General features: G+C 39.8%; 1 protein-coding gene across 1 annotated transcript in view; it reads right to left on the reverse strand.

The window, feature by feature from the left end:
* The window catches only part of NPHP1 (nephrocystin 1), a 322,800-nt gene that overhangs the window by 147,154 nt on the left and 155,250 nt on the right, over nucleotides 1–20,396 (reverse strand). The window contains exons 17-18 of the mRNA XM_053711944.1: nucleotides 10,533–10,615; nucleotides 8,220–8,296 (exon numbers count right to left, since the gene is read on the reverse strand). Coding sequence (XP_053567919.1) covers nucleotides 8,220–8,296; nucleotides 10,533–10,615 — 160 coding nt within the window. The remainder of the gene's footprint in view (nucleotides 1–8,219; nucleotides 8,297–10,532; nucleotides 10,616–20,396) is intronic.

Below are 20,396 nucleotides of genomic sequence, written 5' to 3' on the forward strand. Positions count from 1 at the left end.
TCTGAGGGGACCAGACAATTGGAATGGATGATTTATTTATTTATATATTTGTTTTTCATGCAGAAATACAATATTTAATGTCCAGCACATCAAAATGGTAACATTTAGAAAAAGTAAGTACGGAAGAACAAGTAGCTGCCTTGCAAATTTGATCAACCGAGGCCTCATTCTTAAAGGTTCAAGAAGTAGCAACTGATCTGGTAGAATGGGCAGTAATCTGTTTAGGAGGAGACTAACCCACCTTTAAGTAAGCTTTATGAATCAAAAGCTTCAACCAAGAGGCTAATGGAATGGCAGTAGCCTTCTGACCCTTTCTGGAATAAGAAGAATGAACAAGCAAGCTAGAAGATTGTCTAAAATCCTTAGTAGACTGTAAATAGAAATTCAAAAAGCTTGCATTGCATTCAAATTATGGAGAAGCCACTCCTTAGAATTATTTGGATTAGGATACAAAGAAGACACCACTTTAGGCAAAAAGTCAAACTTATTTCTCAAAAGTGCCTTATCTTGATGGATAAAAACATAAGGAGGCTCACAGCAAAGAGCAGACAATTCAGAAACTCTTCTAGCAGAAGAAATAGCAAAAAAAAACAAGACCTTCCAGAACAAAAACTGAATATTCAAATCATGCATAGGTTCAAAAGGAACCTGAAGAACTCTTTAAACCAATGTCTCATCTGCATTTTAATTTGGTTTTATCACAGGTTTAATCCTGACTAAGGCCTGAACAAAATTCTGAATATCAGGAAATTTAGCAATCTTCTTGTGACCCTTTAAAGAACTAGCGAATAAACCCTTATCCAAATCATCCTGAAGAATTCTAAAAGAGTACTATCTGAACCCATGTTCCAAACACCAGGATATAGAAGCCTTCCAAACCTTGTGATACATTTTCCTCATCACAGGTGTACGGACCTGAATCAAAGCTTCAATGACAGAATCAGAAAAACATCTCTGCCTTAAAAATAAGCATTCAATCTCCAAGCCATCAGGTTTAGAGATTTAAGATGCTAATTAAAAAAAACAGAATTTATGTTTACCTGATAAATTACTTTCTCCAACGGTGTGTCCGGTCCACGGAGTCATCCTTACTTGTGGGATATTCTCTTCCCCAACAGGAAATGGCAAAGAGCCCAGCAAATCTGGTCACATGATCCCTCCTAGGCTCCGCCTTCCCCAGTCATTCGACCGACGTAAAGGAGGAATATTTGCATAGGAGAAATCATATGATACCGTGGTGACTGTAGTTAGAGAAATTAAATCATCAGACCTGATTAAAAACCAGGGCGGGCCGTGGACCGGACACACCGTTGGAGAAAGTAATTTATCAGGTAAACATAAATTCTGTTTTCTCCAACATAGGTGTGTCCGGTCCACGGCGTCATCCTTACTTGTGGGAACCAATACCAAAGCTTTAGGACACGGATGATGGGAGGGAGCAAATCAGGTCACCTAGATGGAAGGCACCACGGTTTGCAAAACCTTTCTCCCAAAAATAGCCTCAGAAGAAGCAAAAGTATCAAATTTGTAAAATTTGGTAAAAGTGTGCAGTGAAGACCAAGTCGCTGCCTTACATATCTGATCAACAGAAGCCTCGTTCTTGAAGGCCCATGTGGAAGCCACAGCCCTAGTGGAACGAGCTGTTATTCTTTCAGGAGGCTGCCGTCCGGCAGTCTCATAAGCCAATCTGATGATGCTTTTAAGCCAAAAAGAGAGAGAGGTTTTTGACCTCTCCTTTTACCAGAATAAACAACAAACAAGGAAGATGTTTGTCTGAAATCCTTTGTAGCCTCTAAATAGAATTTTAGAGCACGAACTACATCCAAATTGTGCAACAAACGTTCCTTCTTTGAAACTGGATTCGGACACAAAGAAGGCACAACTATCTCCTGGTTAATATTTTTGTTAGAAACAACTTTCGGAAGAAAACCAGGTTTAGTATGCAAAACCACCTTATCTGCATGGAACACCAGATAAGGAGGAGAACACTGCAGAGCAGATAACTCTGAAACTCTTCTAGCAGAAGAAATTGCAACCAAAAACAAAACTTTCCAAGATAATAACTTAATATCTACGGAATGTAAGGGTTCAAACGGAACCCCTTGAAGAACTGAAAGAACTAAATTGAGACTCCAAGGAGGAGTCAAAGGTTTGTAAACAGGCTTGATTCTAACCAGAGCCTGAACAAAAGCCTGAACATCTGGCACAGCCGCCAGCTTCTTGTGAAGTAAAACAGATAAAGCAGAAATCTGTCCCTTCAAAGAACTTGCAGATAATCCTTTCTCCAAACCCTCTTGTAGAAAGGATAGAATCTTAGGAATTTTTACCCTGTTCCATGGGAATCCTTTCGATTCGCACCAACAGATATATTTCTTCCATACTTTATGGTAAATTTTCCTAGTTACAGGCTTTCTAGCCTGAATAAGAGTATCAATGACAGAATCTGAGAACCCACGCTTTGATAAAATCAAGCGTTCAATCTCCAAGCAGTCAGTTGGAGTGATGCCAGATTCGGATGTTCGAACGGACCTTGAACAAGAAGGTCCCGTCTCAAAGGTAGCTTCCATGGTGGAGCCGATGACATATTCACCAGGTCTGCATACCAAGTTCTGCGTGGCCACGCAGGAGCTATCAAGATCACCGAAGCCCTCTCTTGATTGATCCTGGCTACCAGCCTGGGAATGAGAGGAAACGGTGGGAACACATAAGCTAGGTTGAAAGTCCAGGGCGCTACTAGTGCATCTACTAGAGTCGCCTTGGGATCCCTGGATCTGGACCCGTAGCAAGGAACCTTGAAGTTCTGACGAGACGCCATCAGATCCATGTCTGGAGTGCCCCATAATTCAGTTATTTGGGCAAAGATTTCCGGATGGAGTTCCCACTCCCCCGGATGAAATGTCTGACGACTCAGAAAATCCGCTTCCCAATTTTCCACTCCTGGGATGTGGATTGCAGACAAGTGGCAGGAGTGAAGCTCCGCCCATTGAATTACTTTGGTCACTTCTTCCATCGCCAGGGAACTCCTTGTTCCCCCCTGATGGTTGATATATGCAACAGTCGTCATGTTGTCTGATTGAAACCTTATGAATTTGGCCTTTGCTAGTTGAGGCCAAGCCTTGAGAGCATTGAATATCGCTCTCAGTTCCAGAATGTTTATCGGGAGAAGAGATTCTTCCCGAGACCATAGACCCTGAGCCTTCAGGTGTTTCCAGACCGCGCCCCAGCCCACCAGGCTGGCGTCGGTCGTTACAATGACCCACTCTGGTCTTCTGAAGCTCATCCCTTGGGACAGGTTGTCCAGGGTCAGCCACCAACGGAGTGAATCTCTGGTCCTCTGATCTACTTGGATCGTCGGGGACAAATCTGTATAATCCCCATTCCACTGTCTGAGCATGCACAGTTGTAATGGTCTAGATGAATTCGCGCAAAAGGAACTATGTCCATTGCCGCAACCATCAAACCTATTACTTCCATGCACTGCGCTATGGAAGGAAGAAGAACAGAATGAAGTGCTTGACAAGAGCTTAGAAGTTTTGATTTTCTGGCTTCTGTCAGAAAAATCTTCATTTCCAAGGAGTCTATTATTGTTCCCAAGAAGGGAACTCTTGTTGACGGGAATAGAGAACTTTTTTCTACGTTCACTTTCCACCCGTGAGATCTGAGAAAGGCTAGGACAATGTCCGTATGAGCCTTTGCTTGTGGTAGAGACGACGCTTGAATCAGTATGTCGTCCAAGTAGGGTACTACTGCAATGCCCCTTGGCCTTAGCACCGCTAGAAGGGACCCTAGTACCTTTGTGAAAATTCTTGGAGCAGTGGCTAGTCCGAATGGAAGTGCCACAAACTGGTAATGCTTGTCCAGAAAGGCGAATCTTAGGAACCGATGATGTTCCTTGTGGATAGGAATATGTAGATACGCATCCTTTAAATCCACCGTGGTCATGAATTGACCTTCCTGGATGGTAGGAAGAATTGTCCGAATGGTTTCCATCTTGAACGATGGGACCTTGAGAAATTTGTTTAGGATCTTGAGATCCAAAATTGGCCTGAATGTTCCCTCTTTTTTGGGAACTATGAACAGATTGGAGTAAAACCCCATCCCTTGTTCTCCTAATGGAACAGGATGAATCACTCCCATTTTTAACAGGTCTTCTACACAATGTAAGAATGCCTGTCTTTTTATTTGGTCTGAAGACAATTGAGACCTGTGGAACCTTCCCCTTGGGGGTAGTTCCTTGAATTCCAGGAGATAACCTTGAGAAACTATTTCTAGCGCCCAAGGATCCTGAACATCTCTTGCCCAAGCCTGAGCGAAGAGAGAGAGTCTGCCCCCCACCAGATCCGGTCCCGGATCGGGGGCCAGCATCTCATGCTGTCTTGGTAGCGGTAGCGGGCTTCTTGGCCTGCTTACCTTTGTTCCAGCCTTGCATCGGTCTCCAGGCTGGCTTGGTTTGAGAAGAATTACCCTCTTGCTTAGAGGATGTAGAATTTGAGGCTGGTCCGTTTCTGCGAAAGGGACGAAAATTTGTTTTATTTTTAGCCTTAAAAGACCTATCCTGAGGAAGGGCGTGGCCCTTTCCCCCAGTGATGTCTGAAATAATCTCTTTCAAGTCAGGGCCAAACAGCGTTTTCCCCTTGAAAGGGATGTTAAGCAATCTGTTCTTGGAGGACACATCCGCTGACCAAGACTTCAGCCAAAGCGCTCTGCGCGCCACAATAGCAAAACCTGAATTTTTCGCCGCTAATCTAGCTAATTGCAAAGTGGCGTCTAAGGTAAAAGAGTTAGCCAACTTAAGTGCTTGAACTCTGTCCATAACCTCCTCATAAGAGGATGCTTGATTGAGCGACTTTTCTAGTTCCTCGAACCAGAAACACGCTGCTGTAGTGACAGGAACAATGCATGAAATTGGTTGTAGAAGGTAACCTTGCTGAACAAACATCTTTTTAAGCAAACCCTCTAATTTTTTATCCATAGGATCTTTGAAAGCACAACTATCTTCTATAGGGATAGTGGTGCGTTTGTTTAGAGTAGAAACCGCCCCCTCGACCTTGGGGACTGTCTGCCATAAGTCCTTCCTGGGGTCGACCATAGGAAATAATTTCTTAAATATAGGGGGAGGGACAAAAGGTATGCCGGGCCTTTCCCATTCTTTATTTACAATGTCCGCCACCCGCTTGGGTATAGGAAAAGCTTCGGGGGGCACCGGGACCTCTAGGAACCTGTCCATCTTACATAATTTCTCTGGAATGACCAAATTGTCACAATCATCCAGAGTAGATAACACCTCCTTAAGCAGAGCGCGGAGATGTTCCAATTTAAATTTAAATGTAATAACGTCAGGTTCAGCTTGTTGAGAAATTTTTCCTGAATCTGAAATTTCTCCCTCAGACAAAACCTCCCTAGCCCCTTCAGACTGGTGTAAGGGCATGTCAGAACCATTATCATCAGCGACCTCATGCTCTTCAGTATCTAAAACAGAGCAGTCGCGCTTTCGCTGATAAGTGGGCATTTTGGCTAAAATGTTTTTAATAGAATTATCCATTACAGCCGTTAATTGTTGCATAGTAAGGAGGATTGGCGCACTAGATTCACTAGGGACCTCCTGAGTGGGCAAGACTGGTGTAGACATAGAAGGAGATGATGCAGTACCATGCTTACTCCCCTCACTTAAGGAATCATTTTGGGCAACATTATTATCAGTGGCATCATTGTCCCTACTTTGTTTGTCACATTCAACACATATATTTAAATGGAGAGGAACCTTGGCTTCCGAACATACAGAACATCGTCTATCTGATAGTTCAGACATGTTAATAGGCATAAACTTGATAACAAAGCACAAAAAACGTTTTAAAATAAAACCGTTACTGTCTCTTTAAATTTTAAACTGAACACACTTTTTTACTGAATATACGCAAAAGTATGAAGGAAATGTTCAAAATTCACCAAAATTTCACCACAGTGTCATAAAGCCTTAAAAGTATTGCACACCAAATTTGAAAGCTTTAACTCTTAAAATAACGGAACCGGAGCCGTTTTTACATTTAACCCCTATACAGTCCCTGGTATCTGCTTTGCTGAGACCCAACCAAGCCCAGAGGGGAATACGATACCAAATGACGCCTTCAATAAGCTTTTTCAGTGGTTCTTAGCTCCTCACACATGCATCTGCATGCCTTGCTTCTCAAAAACAACTGCGCATTAGTGGCGCGAAAATGAGGCTCTGCCTATGACTAGAAAAGGCCCCCAGTGAAAAAGGTGTCCAATACAGTGCCTGCCGTTTTTTTTTTTTAATAAAATTCCCAAGATTAAAATAACTCTCCAAAGTTATAAACCATTAAATATGCTTATAAAGTAATCGTTTTGGCCCAGAAAAATGTCTACCAGTCTTTAAAGCCCTTGTGAAGCCCTTTTATTCTTATATTGAAAATTAAGAAAATGGCTTACCGGATCCCATAGGGAAAAAGACAGCTTCCAGCATTACCAAGTCTTGTTAGAAATGTGTCATACCTCAAGCAGCCAAAGTCTGCTCACTGTTTCCCCCAACTGAAGTTAATTCCTCTCAACAGTCCTGTATGGAAACAGTCATCGATTTTAGTAACGGTTGCTAAAATCATTTTCCTCTTACAAACAGAAATCTTCATCTCTTTTCTGTTTCAGAGTAAATAGTACATACCAGCACTATTTTAAAATAACAAACTCTTGATAGAAGAATAAAAACTACATTTAAACACCAAAAAACTCTGAGCCATCTCCGTGGAGATGTTGCCTGTGCAACGGCAAAGAGAATGACTGGGGAAGGCGGAGCCTAGGAGGGATCATGTGACCAGCTTTGCTGGGCTCTTTGCCATTTCCTGTTGGGGAAGAGAATATCCCACAAGTAAGGATGACGCCGTGGACCGGACACACCTATGTTGGAGAAATGGACCTTGAGAGAAAAAGTTGTGATGCAGAGGAAGAGGCCAAAGAGGACACCTGGACATATGCACCAGATCTGCAACCAAGTCCTGGAGCAATCAGAATTACTGTTGATATTTCCTACTTGATCCTGGCTATTACCATTGGTAACAGAACACTTCCAGAGGAAGACTGAACAGATTGACATCTTAGAAAATCTGCTTTCCAATTGCTGACCCCTGGAATATGAACTGCTAGGAATTGCAGTCTGCCCAATTCAGAATTCAGAAAATCTCCCTCATCAACAGGGAACTGTGTGTTCCCCCTTGATGATTGATGTAAGCCACTGCTGTTACATTGTCTGACTGGAAAAGCAGATAAGTCTCTCTTGCATCTGTCGAGATCACCGTCCAATTTGTACTGACAAAGGATGCCCCCAGAAAAATGGATTTATGAATGATCCACCAGGAAAGGGAATGACTTGTTTTGGCATCCAAAAGAATGTTTTGAGCCAACTGAGTGTAATTCTTGCACTACAAAGCATATAAAGCTGCAGACGCCTCATGTGAAACCAAGCAATTACTCTTGTAAGAAGAACAAACAGAGGAAACAGGTACACTAGATGAAAATTCCATAGACACACCAAGTTATCTATCATTTGAGCCTTTGTGGTAGATTTATCATAGTGCGAGCGGACATTATACGATGTAGCGTATCATGTCCGCTGCACATCGATAAATGCTGACAGCATACGCTGTCTGCATTTATCATTGCACCAGCAGTTCTTGCAAACTGCTGGTGCAATGCCGCCCCCCCAGATTCGCGGCCAATCGGCTGCTAGCAGGGGGTGTCAATCAACCCGATCGTATTTTTTTTTTCTGTAGTGCAGCGGTTCCCACCCACTTCCTCCCCGTGCACACGCCCGCCCGCCACGTCCCGTGCACGCGCGCTCGTCCGTGCCCGCCCGGCGACCACGCCCCCTATCCCGCCCCCCTCTTAATCATAAAAGCCATTGATGGCCGCCTCCCAGAGAGGGCCACAGAGGTTTATTGCAGGATGCCTTGATATTGAGGCATCACTGCAATAACCGGAAAGCGGCTGGAAGCGATCAGGATCGCTTCCAGCCGCTTTAAACCCCAACGTCGTACAGGGTACGTCACTGGTCTTTAAAGACAAGTTTGTGCAAGACGTACCCTGTACGACATCAGTCGTTAAGGGGTTAAGTATTTGATATTTACATAGTATTATGGTCATCTCTAAGCTTCTACATAAACTTCTGAGAGATATCGATGTCTAATATTCATGTTGTGTTTTATTTTTACCTTGTCTTATTATAGATGGATCAACTTCTACACCTCGTTCATACGGTGTACCCCCATTCAAAGTAAGCTCGTACGTCCTATATCACAGAGAAAAAAGCACATAAAGCTACATGGTAACTCTGAAATGCAACCAAATCAGTATAGCAAATTAACACATCTCACATTTAAAATAAATAAATATTAAAAGGCAAAAGAAGTAAAGATATTGTTACCATTTGTAATTAACATTTAACTAAGAATAAATTATCCCACCCGACATTTCTGTTTTTTTTTTTTAAGATAGACTTAATATTTGGCAGTGTTATTAAATTTGGGTGTACTCCACAAATAAAAGCAATAGTAATAATAATAATTTGGCATGGCATTAAGCGTGTATACTTTTTAGCCGTAATTAAAATCATTGGATGCCGGCATCTTCTTTTAGAATTCACTTATTTGCGCATATTAAATTTATGTTATCATCGATTTGCTTTATATTAATAAATTTTATTAGATGAATTCACAACTTGATTTTATTTAAAGATACTGTTGTTCTATTATTAACTCCAATATACTATTGCGATATTCCGACTCTTTTGAGACAAATATCCTATTTAATGTGCTATTAAAGGCCAACATATTAGTTAGTATTAACAATACTAGATGTTATTTCCTACTCCTTAATAAGTCACGTTTTTCAGGGATCAATTTATTATATTATAAAAAAAATGTGGTCATTTAGAAATATCCCTAACCCATTACTATTGTTATTGGCAATAGCCACAATATATTCCACATATTAGTATCTCTCAGCTGTTGTAGCGCTATCCCATAACCCCCTTTTTCTACATTTCCTTTTGTAAAGTACTTAAATATTATGATCACATATCATAAGAATTTATAGTGTCTACTCCAAAATGTTTGTTTAAAAAGATAGATACTCCCTTTATTACCCCAGTTTTGCCCAACAACACGGTTATATTAATAAACCCTTTGAGTGCTGACGGCTCTGAGCCTTCACAGAGTTTCTCACTCTGGTGCTAATGACGGCTCAGAGCCGTCACTAGCACTCTCCCACCTTGAGGGAGATCTGGGGGCTCCCACCCACTCCTACCCCGGCGATCATGCCTGTAGAGTGACAGGCATCGCCAGGGCTTCCCGTTTTGCGTGGTGAAGTCACACGCAATAACGTGATGACGTCACTGCGCAACTTTATTTATACTTAACGATGTTAAATATAGGAGCAGAAAGCATGCTGCTTAGAAGCCTGTATCTCAAGACCCACCATTGGAAAGGTAATCGCCTAACCTTTCCAACAGTGTAAGTCTTGGGGGTCTGAAAAAAATAAAAAAAACATTAAAAAAAAATCTTAGCACCCAGGTGGGAAAGTGCTTAGCATTCAAAGGGCTAATATACTTGTAACCTCTGTAGACTACCTCCTTATCTCAGTGCTATTTACAGATTTTTCATTTTAAGTTATTAGCACTGACTCCACGGAATTGAGCACAATGATATCTAAATGGCACACGTGAACTAGCAGTGTCTTGCTGTGAACAACTATAAAATGCATTGAGATAAAGGTGGCTTGCAAGGTCTTAGAAACAGGCAGAAATGTAGACGTTTAAATGTTATAAAGTATATTAATATAACAATGTTGGTTCTGCAAAGCTGGGGAATGGGTATTAAAGGCATTTTAAACATTTTTAGTAGACTGTTCCCTTAAAACCATTAAGATTATGATATGTTTTACTAATGTCCAACATTGGAATTACTAAAAGGGAAATACTATCAATTTCACATCCTGGAGCCAGTCTGTACAAAGAATACAGAATCTGAAAGGAAGTTATATGACAAAAGAACACTTGAAGAAGACATATGTGTGTCCAGTACCTAATGTTAAATACACCATTTTAAGTATAATTGTTTTGTTGACATTACGTTGTGACCAAAATAGCAGCACAAATTGATCAGAATGTCCCTTTCATTTACGTCTGTACTTTTATAAATTATGGGCTCAATTTATCAATCCATGGCGGACAGGGGCGTACATATTCGCCCCAGTCCGCACGAGCTCTCCTCTGGTGGGCAGCAATCTGCTGACCGTAGTTAACATTGCACACGAGCGCTCAATTGCGTTTTGCGTGCAACCCCACCCACTGCCCGCGCACAGCCAATCGCATGCGGGCAGGAGCTGTCAATTAATAAAAATAAGAGTAAGCAAATTAGTCTTCATTCAACATTCTTCTAGGCAGTTCTTTTTTGGTCTGTTTGGACAAAGCGAGTTATGCCAAAAAACTGGATGTGATAAGTTAAATAAGAGGTGAAAGTTCTTACTTGGTAGGCAACAGCATTCCGTTGACATCGAAAAGTTTTAAAAAGGCCCATCCACAACTCAGTTCTCCTCTTTCACCTGTAGACTGAAAAAAAGTCAGAAACTATTAAAGTCAATATATTGAGAAAAGGTGGCAAACTGTATTAAGAACGTCTGCCAAAACTGGAGATCATTTTCTAATAAATTAATATTTTGATGGCAGTATGGTAGGAGTTTAGAAGCAACATTGCATACTGTGTGTCAACAATATATATATATATATATATATATATATATATATATATATATATATATATATATATATATATACACACAGTATATTGTAATCAGCATATGGTTCATTTGTATAATGGAAACCCTAATATATTACAGTGTTTTTTTATCTAAGGAATACATAAAAGATATAGAGAAAAAAATAAAAACTAGGCTTATACATAACAACTAGGCCTATACATAACAGGAGGTTTATACTTTCCCAACCAAAATGTTTTCCTATTCAATTTACATGGAAAATTATTATTTTTTGGTTTAGAAAACAAATTAAAGGGACAGTAAACCTCTTGAGATTTTTATATAAGATGTTTAGTTATGCATAATGAAACAACGTAGCAATATATTTTTATTATTTATTCTGCCCCCTTTTCATATAATTTCTGAAACGAGCAATTTCTAATTCTCAGAACATAACAAGCATCCAGCTAAATTTTTTTTTTTTTTTTTTTTAATTTTTTTTATTGAGGTGAAAAGTTGGCATACAAACAAAATAATTGCAGCAGGATACAGTAGAAATGTAGAATGGCTTATAACAGGATACAATGCGTAAAAAACATCTTCATCTGCCACATGGATAAAAGACAAGTAATACAGTAGTTCACGGAAATGCCAATAAAAGTATAGAACCTTCATATTTATCTAAGCGGCCGCTCTTGGGCCTCATAACAAACAATATTAAACAACTATAACAGAAGGTTATTCCAAGGGTATTTTGGACCCCATCATGAAAACCTCAGATTTTTAGAATAATTGCGCTATAGGATTGGTATAATGCACGCTTAAGTAAGTAAATTTAATTTAACAAGGTGGTATAGTATTAGAAAGCTGTAATGGAGAAATAAGGTGTGGTATTAACGAGACAAACCACATAATTCACTCTCCTAAAAATAGGAGATATATTAAGGGGGGGGGGGAGGTGGTAAGATACATATGGTGGACAAATTGTAAGAGTTGTATTAAGCACCACATCAGTTCTGAGAGATGTACAGGCCCCATACTATGTGAAAAATTTCATGGGCACATTGGGTGCTTTACAACCAATGCACTGTCCTCCACTACCCTGAATGATTAATTATCGACCCAGTAGAGTGTAAATACTGTAATGAAGGAGTGATTTCCTATATATAAGTAGAAAACTAGAATTTTAACATGGGAAGGGAAAAGATGGTTATCTTGCAAAGCTGAAGAGGTGAAACAAAGTCAATAACGAGCTATACTGCAAGATTTGTTAATAAAAAGTATGGGCAGGGTGCGGCATAAACTAGACGGGCTGCATATTTAGCCCTCCTTACATGGTAGATATATTATGTGTGTGGGTGGGGAGGAGGTGATAATGTAAATGAAACAGTGTCCACAAATTTCAATAAAATCAGGCAGTAGGTCTATGTGGGTGATTTTACAGGTAAATGGGTTACTAAGGTATGCATGAAATTGGGTCAGTTATGTGCCGAATCTTTATTATACCTGGTTTAGAAGGGTTGAAAATTTTAAGATGAAAGACAAAGATCTATGATGGACTATGAGGTTTAGCTGTGGTATTGTGAGGAGAGAGATTATATGCGGTGACGGTAGTGCAGGTCCAGCCCGCCCTAGAATACCACACTAAATACAGACAAGAAGTGCAGCGCAACATAAGATAGGGATGGTCCGAGTTACAAGTAGGGAGCTCAACACATAGTAAATATAATAACAGAGAAACCTGCATATGCACATATATATGTGAACATGCTGTGTGGCCTGCATCTACATTTATATAGTTTCCAAGGTGTCATACTTATCGCTAATAGGCAACAGGTAAGTGGGTCTATCCACCAAGGTGTGATCTTTAATCCTAGCTTGCCATGAGGTCCCCCGTCAGCATACAAGTAAAAAATGTGGAAGGCTTAGACATCTCGGCCAAAGATATCCAAGCTCACCAGTAGCATATAAACTAGTAGGGAACACCATAGTAGAGATCCCCTTAGGAGAGTATGCATAGCAGGCTAACACATGTAGGAGGGAGGGAAAAAGGACATTGATTGGTAATTCAGTTGAGCCATAAATAGTACTGTAGTACACATCCCATTCAGCACAGAAAAAAAACAACCCTCAGAGAAAGCATTTATAACTACTTAACATAATAAACTTATCTAGTTGGAGGCAAGGTATAGTAGTCATCATGTCTGTCGCTCAAAGTCTATATAGACTATATATATATATTTTTGTAAACACAATCCCACACTTCTAACGCCCGGAAGCTCAGCTACACCCTGGAATTGCCATCTCCATAATATATTGCCATAGTTAACAGTAAATAACATATTACAATCACTTTATGTAAGTTTAACAAAAACCCTAAGGACGGTAGGCTGTGGTAGAATACTGACATAATGCTGATAATCAGAGACTCTAATCCTGGTTTGCAAAAAATGTGATACATAGGTAAGGCTAAACTATGGATATGACACGGTCTGTAAAATCTAATCAATATCTTGTGGTTAGTGACATGTTTAGACTAGCAATTTAAACATAACTAGAAATATAATGAAATAAAACGGCGTCAAGTAGGCTAAGCCTTGGGCTAATGATATATATAAAACAGGTATGGAGAGAAGGTAGTCCCTCAAACAGTCAGTCTCTCAGGTAGATATATTTTCAAGACTTCAGGCCGTTAGGCCATCATCCTCAGACCTGAATGGTAAATGGTAAGGGAGCATCGTAGAAGTCCTCAGCTTTTGGAAAATTATAGGTGCATAGGAAGAGTTCCAGCCGCTCCTGGTATGAAACTCTAACAAGCTGTTCTGATAGTGCTATCCAATGCCTAACCTATGCAGCTTGGCTGGGATGCTTGACCGCTGCTGTCCGTTGATGAAAGGGGCCAACTGAACTTTGCCGGAACAGAAGCGGTGTGCATCTGCAAATCTCTGTGCAGTTATAGTGCGGGCAGCTGCACTCGAGTAAGTCCAATCAGAGCAGTCCTGTGGTGAGAAAGCCACCGCCGATGTAAGGTACGTGTCTCCTTGGGTTACTTTAACTGCAGGCAACAGTAACTGTATACGATTGCTAGGCACAGTGGGGAGTGCGCGGTGCTGCAGGAGATTGAAGCGTCCTAGCATGTCCGACGATAAGCAGGTAAGAGTAGTGCTATTCTCTGCCACCAAGACAGCATGTTCAGGAGATGAGGGTCGCCGGGGCCCCAAAGCGCCATCACCCTCCGGCATGGCCGTGCAAATGGGCATGTGAGTATGAAGAGCCTGAGGCTTATCAACTATCTGTCGGAGCGCCAGACCCGGTGAGCGCTCAAGCATGTCGCGGCAACCGTCAAGGAAGAGATGGATCTCTTCCATAATTTGCTCCACAGGTAACATGACGAGGAATAGTAGTAGGCTTCCGGGATACAGTATAGATAGGCCCAAGATGGCCGACTTCGGAGCCTCTTGCCAACAGGTTACTCACAAAAGCTTTAAAGATCTATCTCTTTGGCAGAGTTCCCAGCAGTAGGATTAGATGTGTAGGTCATTTGTATTTAAGCAATCCTGATGAAATAACAATTATTGAGGCTGGAACAGTCCTTAAATGTAGTTTTTACATGCAATGTAGACAGAGCTGCTATAATATGCGTCTGTATTGCTGCTCTGCTGGCCTCCAGCTAACTTCTTAACCCTGCTACATATCTTTTAATAATTTCACATTACGTTGTGCCATTTTACAACTAACCTTTTTATAACATCCAAAAGCTTAAACTGACATGAAACCCAATTTTTTTCTTCTTCCACGATTCAGTATATTCAATATGGAATTTTAAACAACTTTCCAATTTACTTATGTTATTAAAGGGACATTAAACACTTAACAAATGTTAGATAGAATGATGCATTCAAAGAAAAGATTAGTCTGTGAATAACATGCAGATGTATTTTTTAAAGTTTCATTAGCTGTTTAAATATTGACAAAATATGAGTAAAGGTTTAGGCCTAGATTTGGAGTTTGGCGGTAGCCGTGAAAACCAGCGTTAGAGGCTCCTAACGCTGGTTTTAGGCTACCGTCGGTATTTGGAGTCATTCAAAAAAGGGTCAAACGCTCACTTTTCAGCCGCGACTTTTCCATACCGCAGATCCCCTTACGTCAATTGCGTATCATATCTTTTCAATGGGATCTTTCTAACTCCGGTATTTAGAGTCGTGGCTGAAGTGAGCGTTAGAAATCTAACGACAAAACTCCAGCCGCAGAAAAAAGTCAGTAGTTAAGAGCTTTCTGGGCTAACGCCGGTTCATAAACCTCTTAACTTCTGTGCTCTAAAGTACACTAACACCCATAAACTACCTATGTACCCCTAAACCGAGGCCCCCCCACATCGCGACAATCGATTACATTTTTTTAACCCCTAATCTGCCGACCGCCACCTACGTTCTACTTATGTACCCCTAATCTGCTGCCCCTAACACCGCCGACCCCTATATTATATTTATTAACCCTTAACCTGCCCCCCACAACGTCGCACCCAGCTACCTACAATAATTAACCCCTAATCTGCCGACCGCAAAGAGCCGCCACCTACATTATAGCTATGTACCCCTAATCTGCTGCCCCTAACACCGCCGACCCCTATATTATATTTATTAACCCCTAATCTGCCCCCCTCAACGTCGCCTCCACCTGCCTACACTTATTAACCCCTAATCTGCCGAGCGGACCGCACCGCTACTATAATAAAGTTATTAACCCCTAATCCGCCTCACTAACCCTATAATAAATAGTATTAACCCCTAATCTGCCCTCCCTAACATCGCCGACACCTAACTTCAATTATTAACCCCTAATCTGCCGACTGGAGCTCACCGCTATTCTAATAAATGTATTAACCCCTAAAGCTAAGTCTAACCCTAACACTAACACCCCCCTAAATTAAATATAATTTTAATCTAACGAAATTAATTAACTCTTATTAAATAAATTATTCCTATTTAAAGCTAAATACTTACCTGTAAAATAAATCCTAATATAGCTACAATATAAATTATATTTATATTATAGCTATTTTAGGATTAATATTTATTTTACAGGTAACTTTGTATTTATTTTAACCAGGTACAATAGCTATTAAATAGTTAAGAACTATTTAATAGCTAAAATAGTTAAAATAATTACAAATTTACCTGTAAAAAAAATCCTAACCTAAGTTACAATTAAACCTAACACTACACTATCAATAAATTAATTAAATAAAATACCTATAATTATCTACAATTAAACCTAACACTACACTATCAATAAATAAATTAAATACAATTCCTACAAATAAATACAATGAAATAAACTAACTAAAGTACAAAAAATAAAAAAGAACTAAGTTACAAAAAAATAAAAAAATATTTACAAACATTAGAAATATATTACAACAATTTTAAACTAATTACATCTACTCTAAGCCCCCTAATAAAATAACAAAGCCCCCCAAAATAAAAAAATGCCCTACCCTATTCTAAATTACTAAAGTTCAAAGCTCTTTTACCTTACCAGCTCTGAACAGGGCCCTTTGCGGGGCATGCCCCAAGAAGTTCAGCTCTTTTGCCTGTAAAAAAAAACATACAATACCCCCCCCCCCAACATTACAACCCACCACCCACATACCCCTAATCTAACCCAAACCCCCCTTAAATAAACCTAACACTAAGCCCCTGAAGATCTCCCTACCTTGAGTCGTCTTCACCCAGCCGAGCCAAATTCTTCATCCAAGCGGAGCAAGAAGAGGTCCTCCATCCGGTAGAAGTCTTCATCCAAGCGGGGCAGAAGAGGTCTTCCATCCGATTGAAGTCTTCATCCAAGAGGCATCTTCTATCGTCATCCATCCGGAGCGGAGCGGCAGCATCCTGAAGACCTCTGACGCGGAACATCCAATCGGATTGAACTTGATTCTGATTGGCTGATTCCATCAGCAAATCAGAATATTCCTACCTTAATTCCGATTGGCTGACAGAATCCTATCAGCCAATCGGAATTCGAGGGACGCCATCTTGGATGACGTCATTTAAAGGAACCGTCATTCGTCGTTCAGTCGTCGGCCAGGATGGATGTTCCGCGTCGGAGGTCTTCAGGATGCTGCCGCTCCGCTCCGGATGGATGACGATAGAAGATGCCTCTTGGATGAAGACTTCAATCGGATGGAAGACCTCTTCTGCCCCGCTTGGATGAAGACTTCTACCGGATGGAGGACCTCTTCTTGCTCCGCTTGGATGAAGAATTTGGCTCGGCTGGGTGAAGACGACTCAAGGTAGGGAGATCTTCAGGGGCTTAGTGTTAGGTTTATTTAAGGGGGGTTTGGGTTAGATTAGGGGTATGTGGGTGGTGGGTTGTAATATTGGGGGGGGGGTATTGTATGTTTTTTTTTACAGGCAAAAGAGCTGAACTTCTTGGGGCATGCCCCGCAAAGGGCCCTGTTCAGGGCTGGTAAGGTAAAAGAGCTTTGAACTTTAGTAATTTAGAATAGGGTAGGGCATTTTTTTATTTTGGGGGGCTTTGTTATTTTATTAGGGGGCTTAGAGTAGGTGTAATTAGTTTAAAATTGTTGTAATATATTTCTAATGTTTGTAAATATTTTTTTATTTTTTGTAACTTAGTTCTTTTTTATTTTTTGTACTTTAGTTAGTTTATTTAATTGTAGTTATTTGTAGGAATTGTATTTAATTTATTTATTGATAGTGTAGTGTTAGGTTTAATTGTAAATAATTATAGGTATTTTATTTAATTAATTTATTGATAGTGTAGTGTTAGGTTTAATTGTAACTTAGGTTAGGATTTTTTTTACAGGTAAATTTGTAATTATTTTAACTATTTTAGCTATTAAATAGTTCTTAACTTAGATATTGCACCTGGTTAAAATAAATACAAAGTTACCTGTAAAATAAATATTAATCCTAAAATAGCTATAATATAAATATAATTTATATTGTAGCTATATTAGGATTTATTTTACAGGTAAGTATTTAGCTTTAAATAGGAATAATTTATTTAATAAGAGTTAATTAATTTCGTTAGATTAAAATTATATTTAATTTAGGGGGGTGTTAGTGTTAGGGTTAGACTTAGCTTTAGGGGTTAATCCATTTATTAGAATAGCGGTGAGCTCCAGTCGGCAGATTAGGGGTTAATAATTGAAGTTAGGTGTCTGCGATGTTAGGGAGGGCAGATTAGGGGTTAATACTATTTATTATAGGGTTAGTGAGGCGAATTAGGGGTTAATAACTTTATTATAGTAGCGGTGCGGTCCGCTCGGCAGATTAGGGGTTAATAAGTGTAGGCAGGTGGAGGCGACGTTGTGGGGGGCAGATTAGGGGTTAATAAATATAATATAGGGGTCGGCGGTGTTAGGGGCAGCAGATTAGGGGTACATAGGGATAATGTAAGTAGCGACGGTTTACGGAGCGGCAGATTAGGGGTTAATAATAATATGCAGGGGTCAGCGATAGCGGGGGCGGCAGAATAGGGGTTAATAAGTGTAAGGTTAGGGGTGTTTAGACTTGGGGTACATGTTAGAGTGTTAGGTGCAGACGTAGGAAGTGTTTCCCCATAGGAAACAATGGGGCTGCGTTAGAAGCTGAACAAGGCTTTTTTGCAGGTGTTAGGTTTTTTTCAGCTCAAACAGCCCCATTGTTTCCTATGGGGGAATCGTGCACGAGCACGTTTTTGAGGCTGGCCGCGTCCGTAAGCAACTCTGGTATCGAGAGTTGAAGTTGCGTTAAATATGCTATACGCTCCTTTTTTGGAGCCTAACGCAGCCATTCTGTGGACTCTCAATACCAGAGTTATTTTAAAGGTGCGGCCAGAAAAAAGCCAGCGTTAGCTACGCGGGTCGTTACCGACAAAACTCTAAATCTAGCCGTTAGTGTCTATAAAACAATGGGGGCTGCCATGTTGTAACTTAGGTTACCTTCTCTGCTATGGCCATTTAGGGACAGTTATAAAAAGGTCACTAGAGTGTGCAGCCAATGGCTGTGTGGAATATAACAGTGTTCTGCACTTCCATTTCTAACAGGAACTGAAAAGCTCACAATATCAGAATTGAATTACAGGAAAAGGGAACCAAATAAATAATGAAAGAATATTGCAGGGGATTTTTTTATATATACAATTTATAATTTTCTATTACTAACTCAAAGTGTTTAATGTCCCTTTAAATGTGCTTCATTCTCATGGTGTCCTTTGTTAATAAAGCAACGTTGCACTAGTGGGAGCTATCTGAACACATCAAGTGAACCAATGACAAGAGGCATATATGTGCAGCCACCAATCAGCAGTTAACTCTCAGTAGTGCAATGCTGCTCCTGAGCCTACCTAGGCATACTTTTCAACAAAGGATACAAAGAGACAAAGCAAATTAGATAATGCAAATAAATTAAGAAGTTGTTTTAAAATGTGTGCTCTATCTGAATTATGAAAGAAAATGTTGAGCTTCATGTCTCTTTAATTGCATTCATAAATGAAGATTCTGCTGATTATAGCTTAAAATTGTGATTTGAATTATTCTTTATCTTTTTATCAAAATCAGGTTTTTACTAGAATGCACAAAGAATGTTAACAATAAAGAAAATACTATAAGAAAAAGCAAATTTTTCAAATAGTCAAGGCTACTGAATTACATGTGAGAAGATTGTTTTCTGATTGGATTGGAGTACTGATGGTGAGGATTTTAAATACAAAAAGTATCAAACTTTAGACTTTCTTTCTTATGGATTGGAATCCATTGAATTTGAAAATATTATAAAATGATATTGAATTGATTTGAATTGCTTTGGAATAGACTTCATTGCCATTAGGCAACACAACCTTCAATGGTATATTTTATTTAATGTTTTTAAAGTGTCTTTGGTACCTTTGGTGGTATAACATTATATTGATTTAGAACTGCTGTGTATGGCAGTCTGGCTACATGGGATTTAGATCCACTCACTGTTGGGATGGCCTTTCCCCCTCTGTTGTCAATCTCCATATGAGCACTTATACTACTGGGAGAGAATAGGACAACTATTCTAAGAAATTCACCCATATACCACTAGGATGTGTAGAGACCTAAAATGCCTCACTTATTAAAGGGATACTAAACCCAATTTTCTTCTTTCGCGATTCAGATAGAACAGGCAATTTTAAGCAACTTTCTAATTTACTCCTATTATTAATTTTTCTTCGTTCTCTTGTTATCTTTATTTAAAAAGCAGGAATGTAAAGCTCTGGAGCCTGCCCATTTTTGGTTCAGAACACTGGATAGTGCTTGCTTATTGGTGGCTACATTTAAGCCACCAATAAGCAAGCATAACTCAGGTTCTGAGGCAAAAATGGGCCGGCTCCAGAGCTTTACATTCCTGCTTTTTAAATAAAGATACAAGAGAACGAAGAAAAATTAATAATAGGAGTAATTTAGAAAGTTGCTTAAAATTGCATGCTCTATCTGAATCATGACAACAAATTTGGGTTTAGTATCCCTTTAAATCAGATTGGCTACTTTGTTTTGAGGCAACATTTTTTAATTAAAATGTTTTTTACAACAGGGACCTGATTTATTTATTTTTGCGCTGTGGGTGTGTACTTGATTTTATTATCACGATACAATAAAAAATAAA

Source organism: Bombina bombina, chromosome 4, assembly GCF_027579735.1.
Source record: "Bombina bombina isolate aBomBom1 chromosome 4, aBomBom1.pri, whole genome shotgun sequence".
NCBI lineage: Eukaryota > Metazoa > Chordata > Amphibia > Anura > Bombinatoridae > Bombina > Bombina bombina.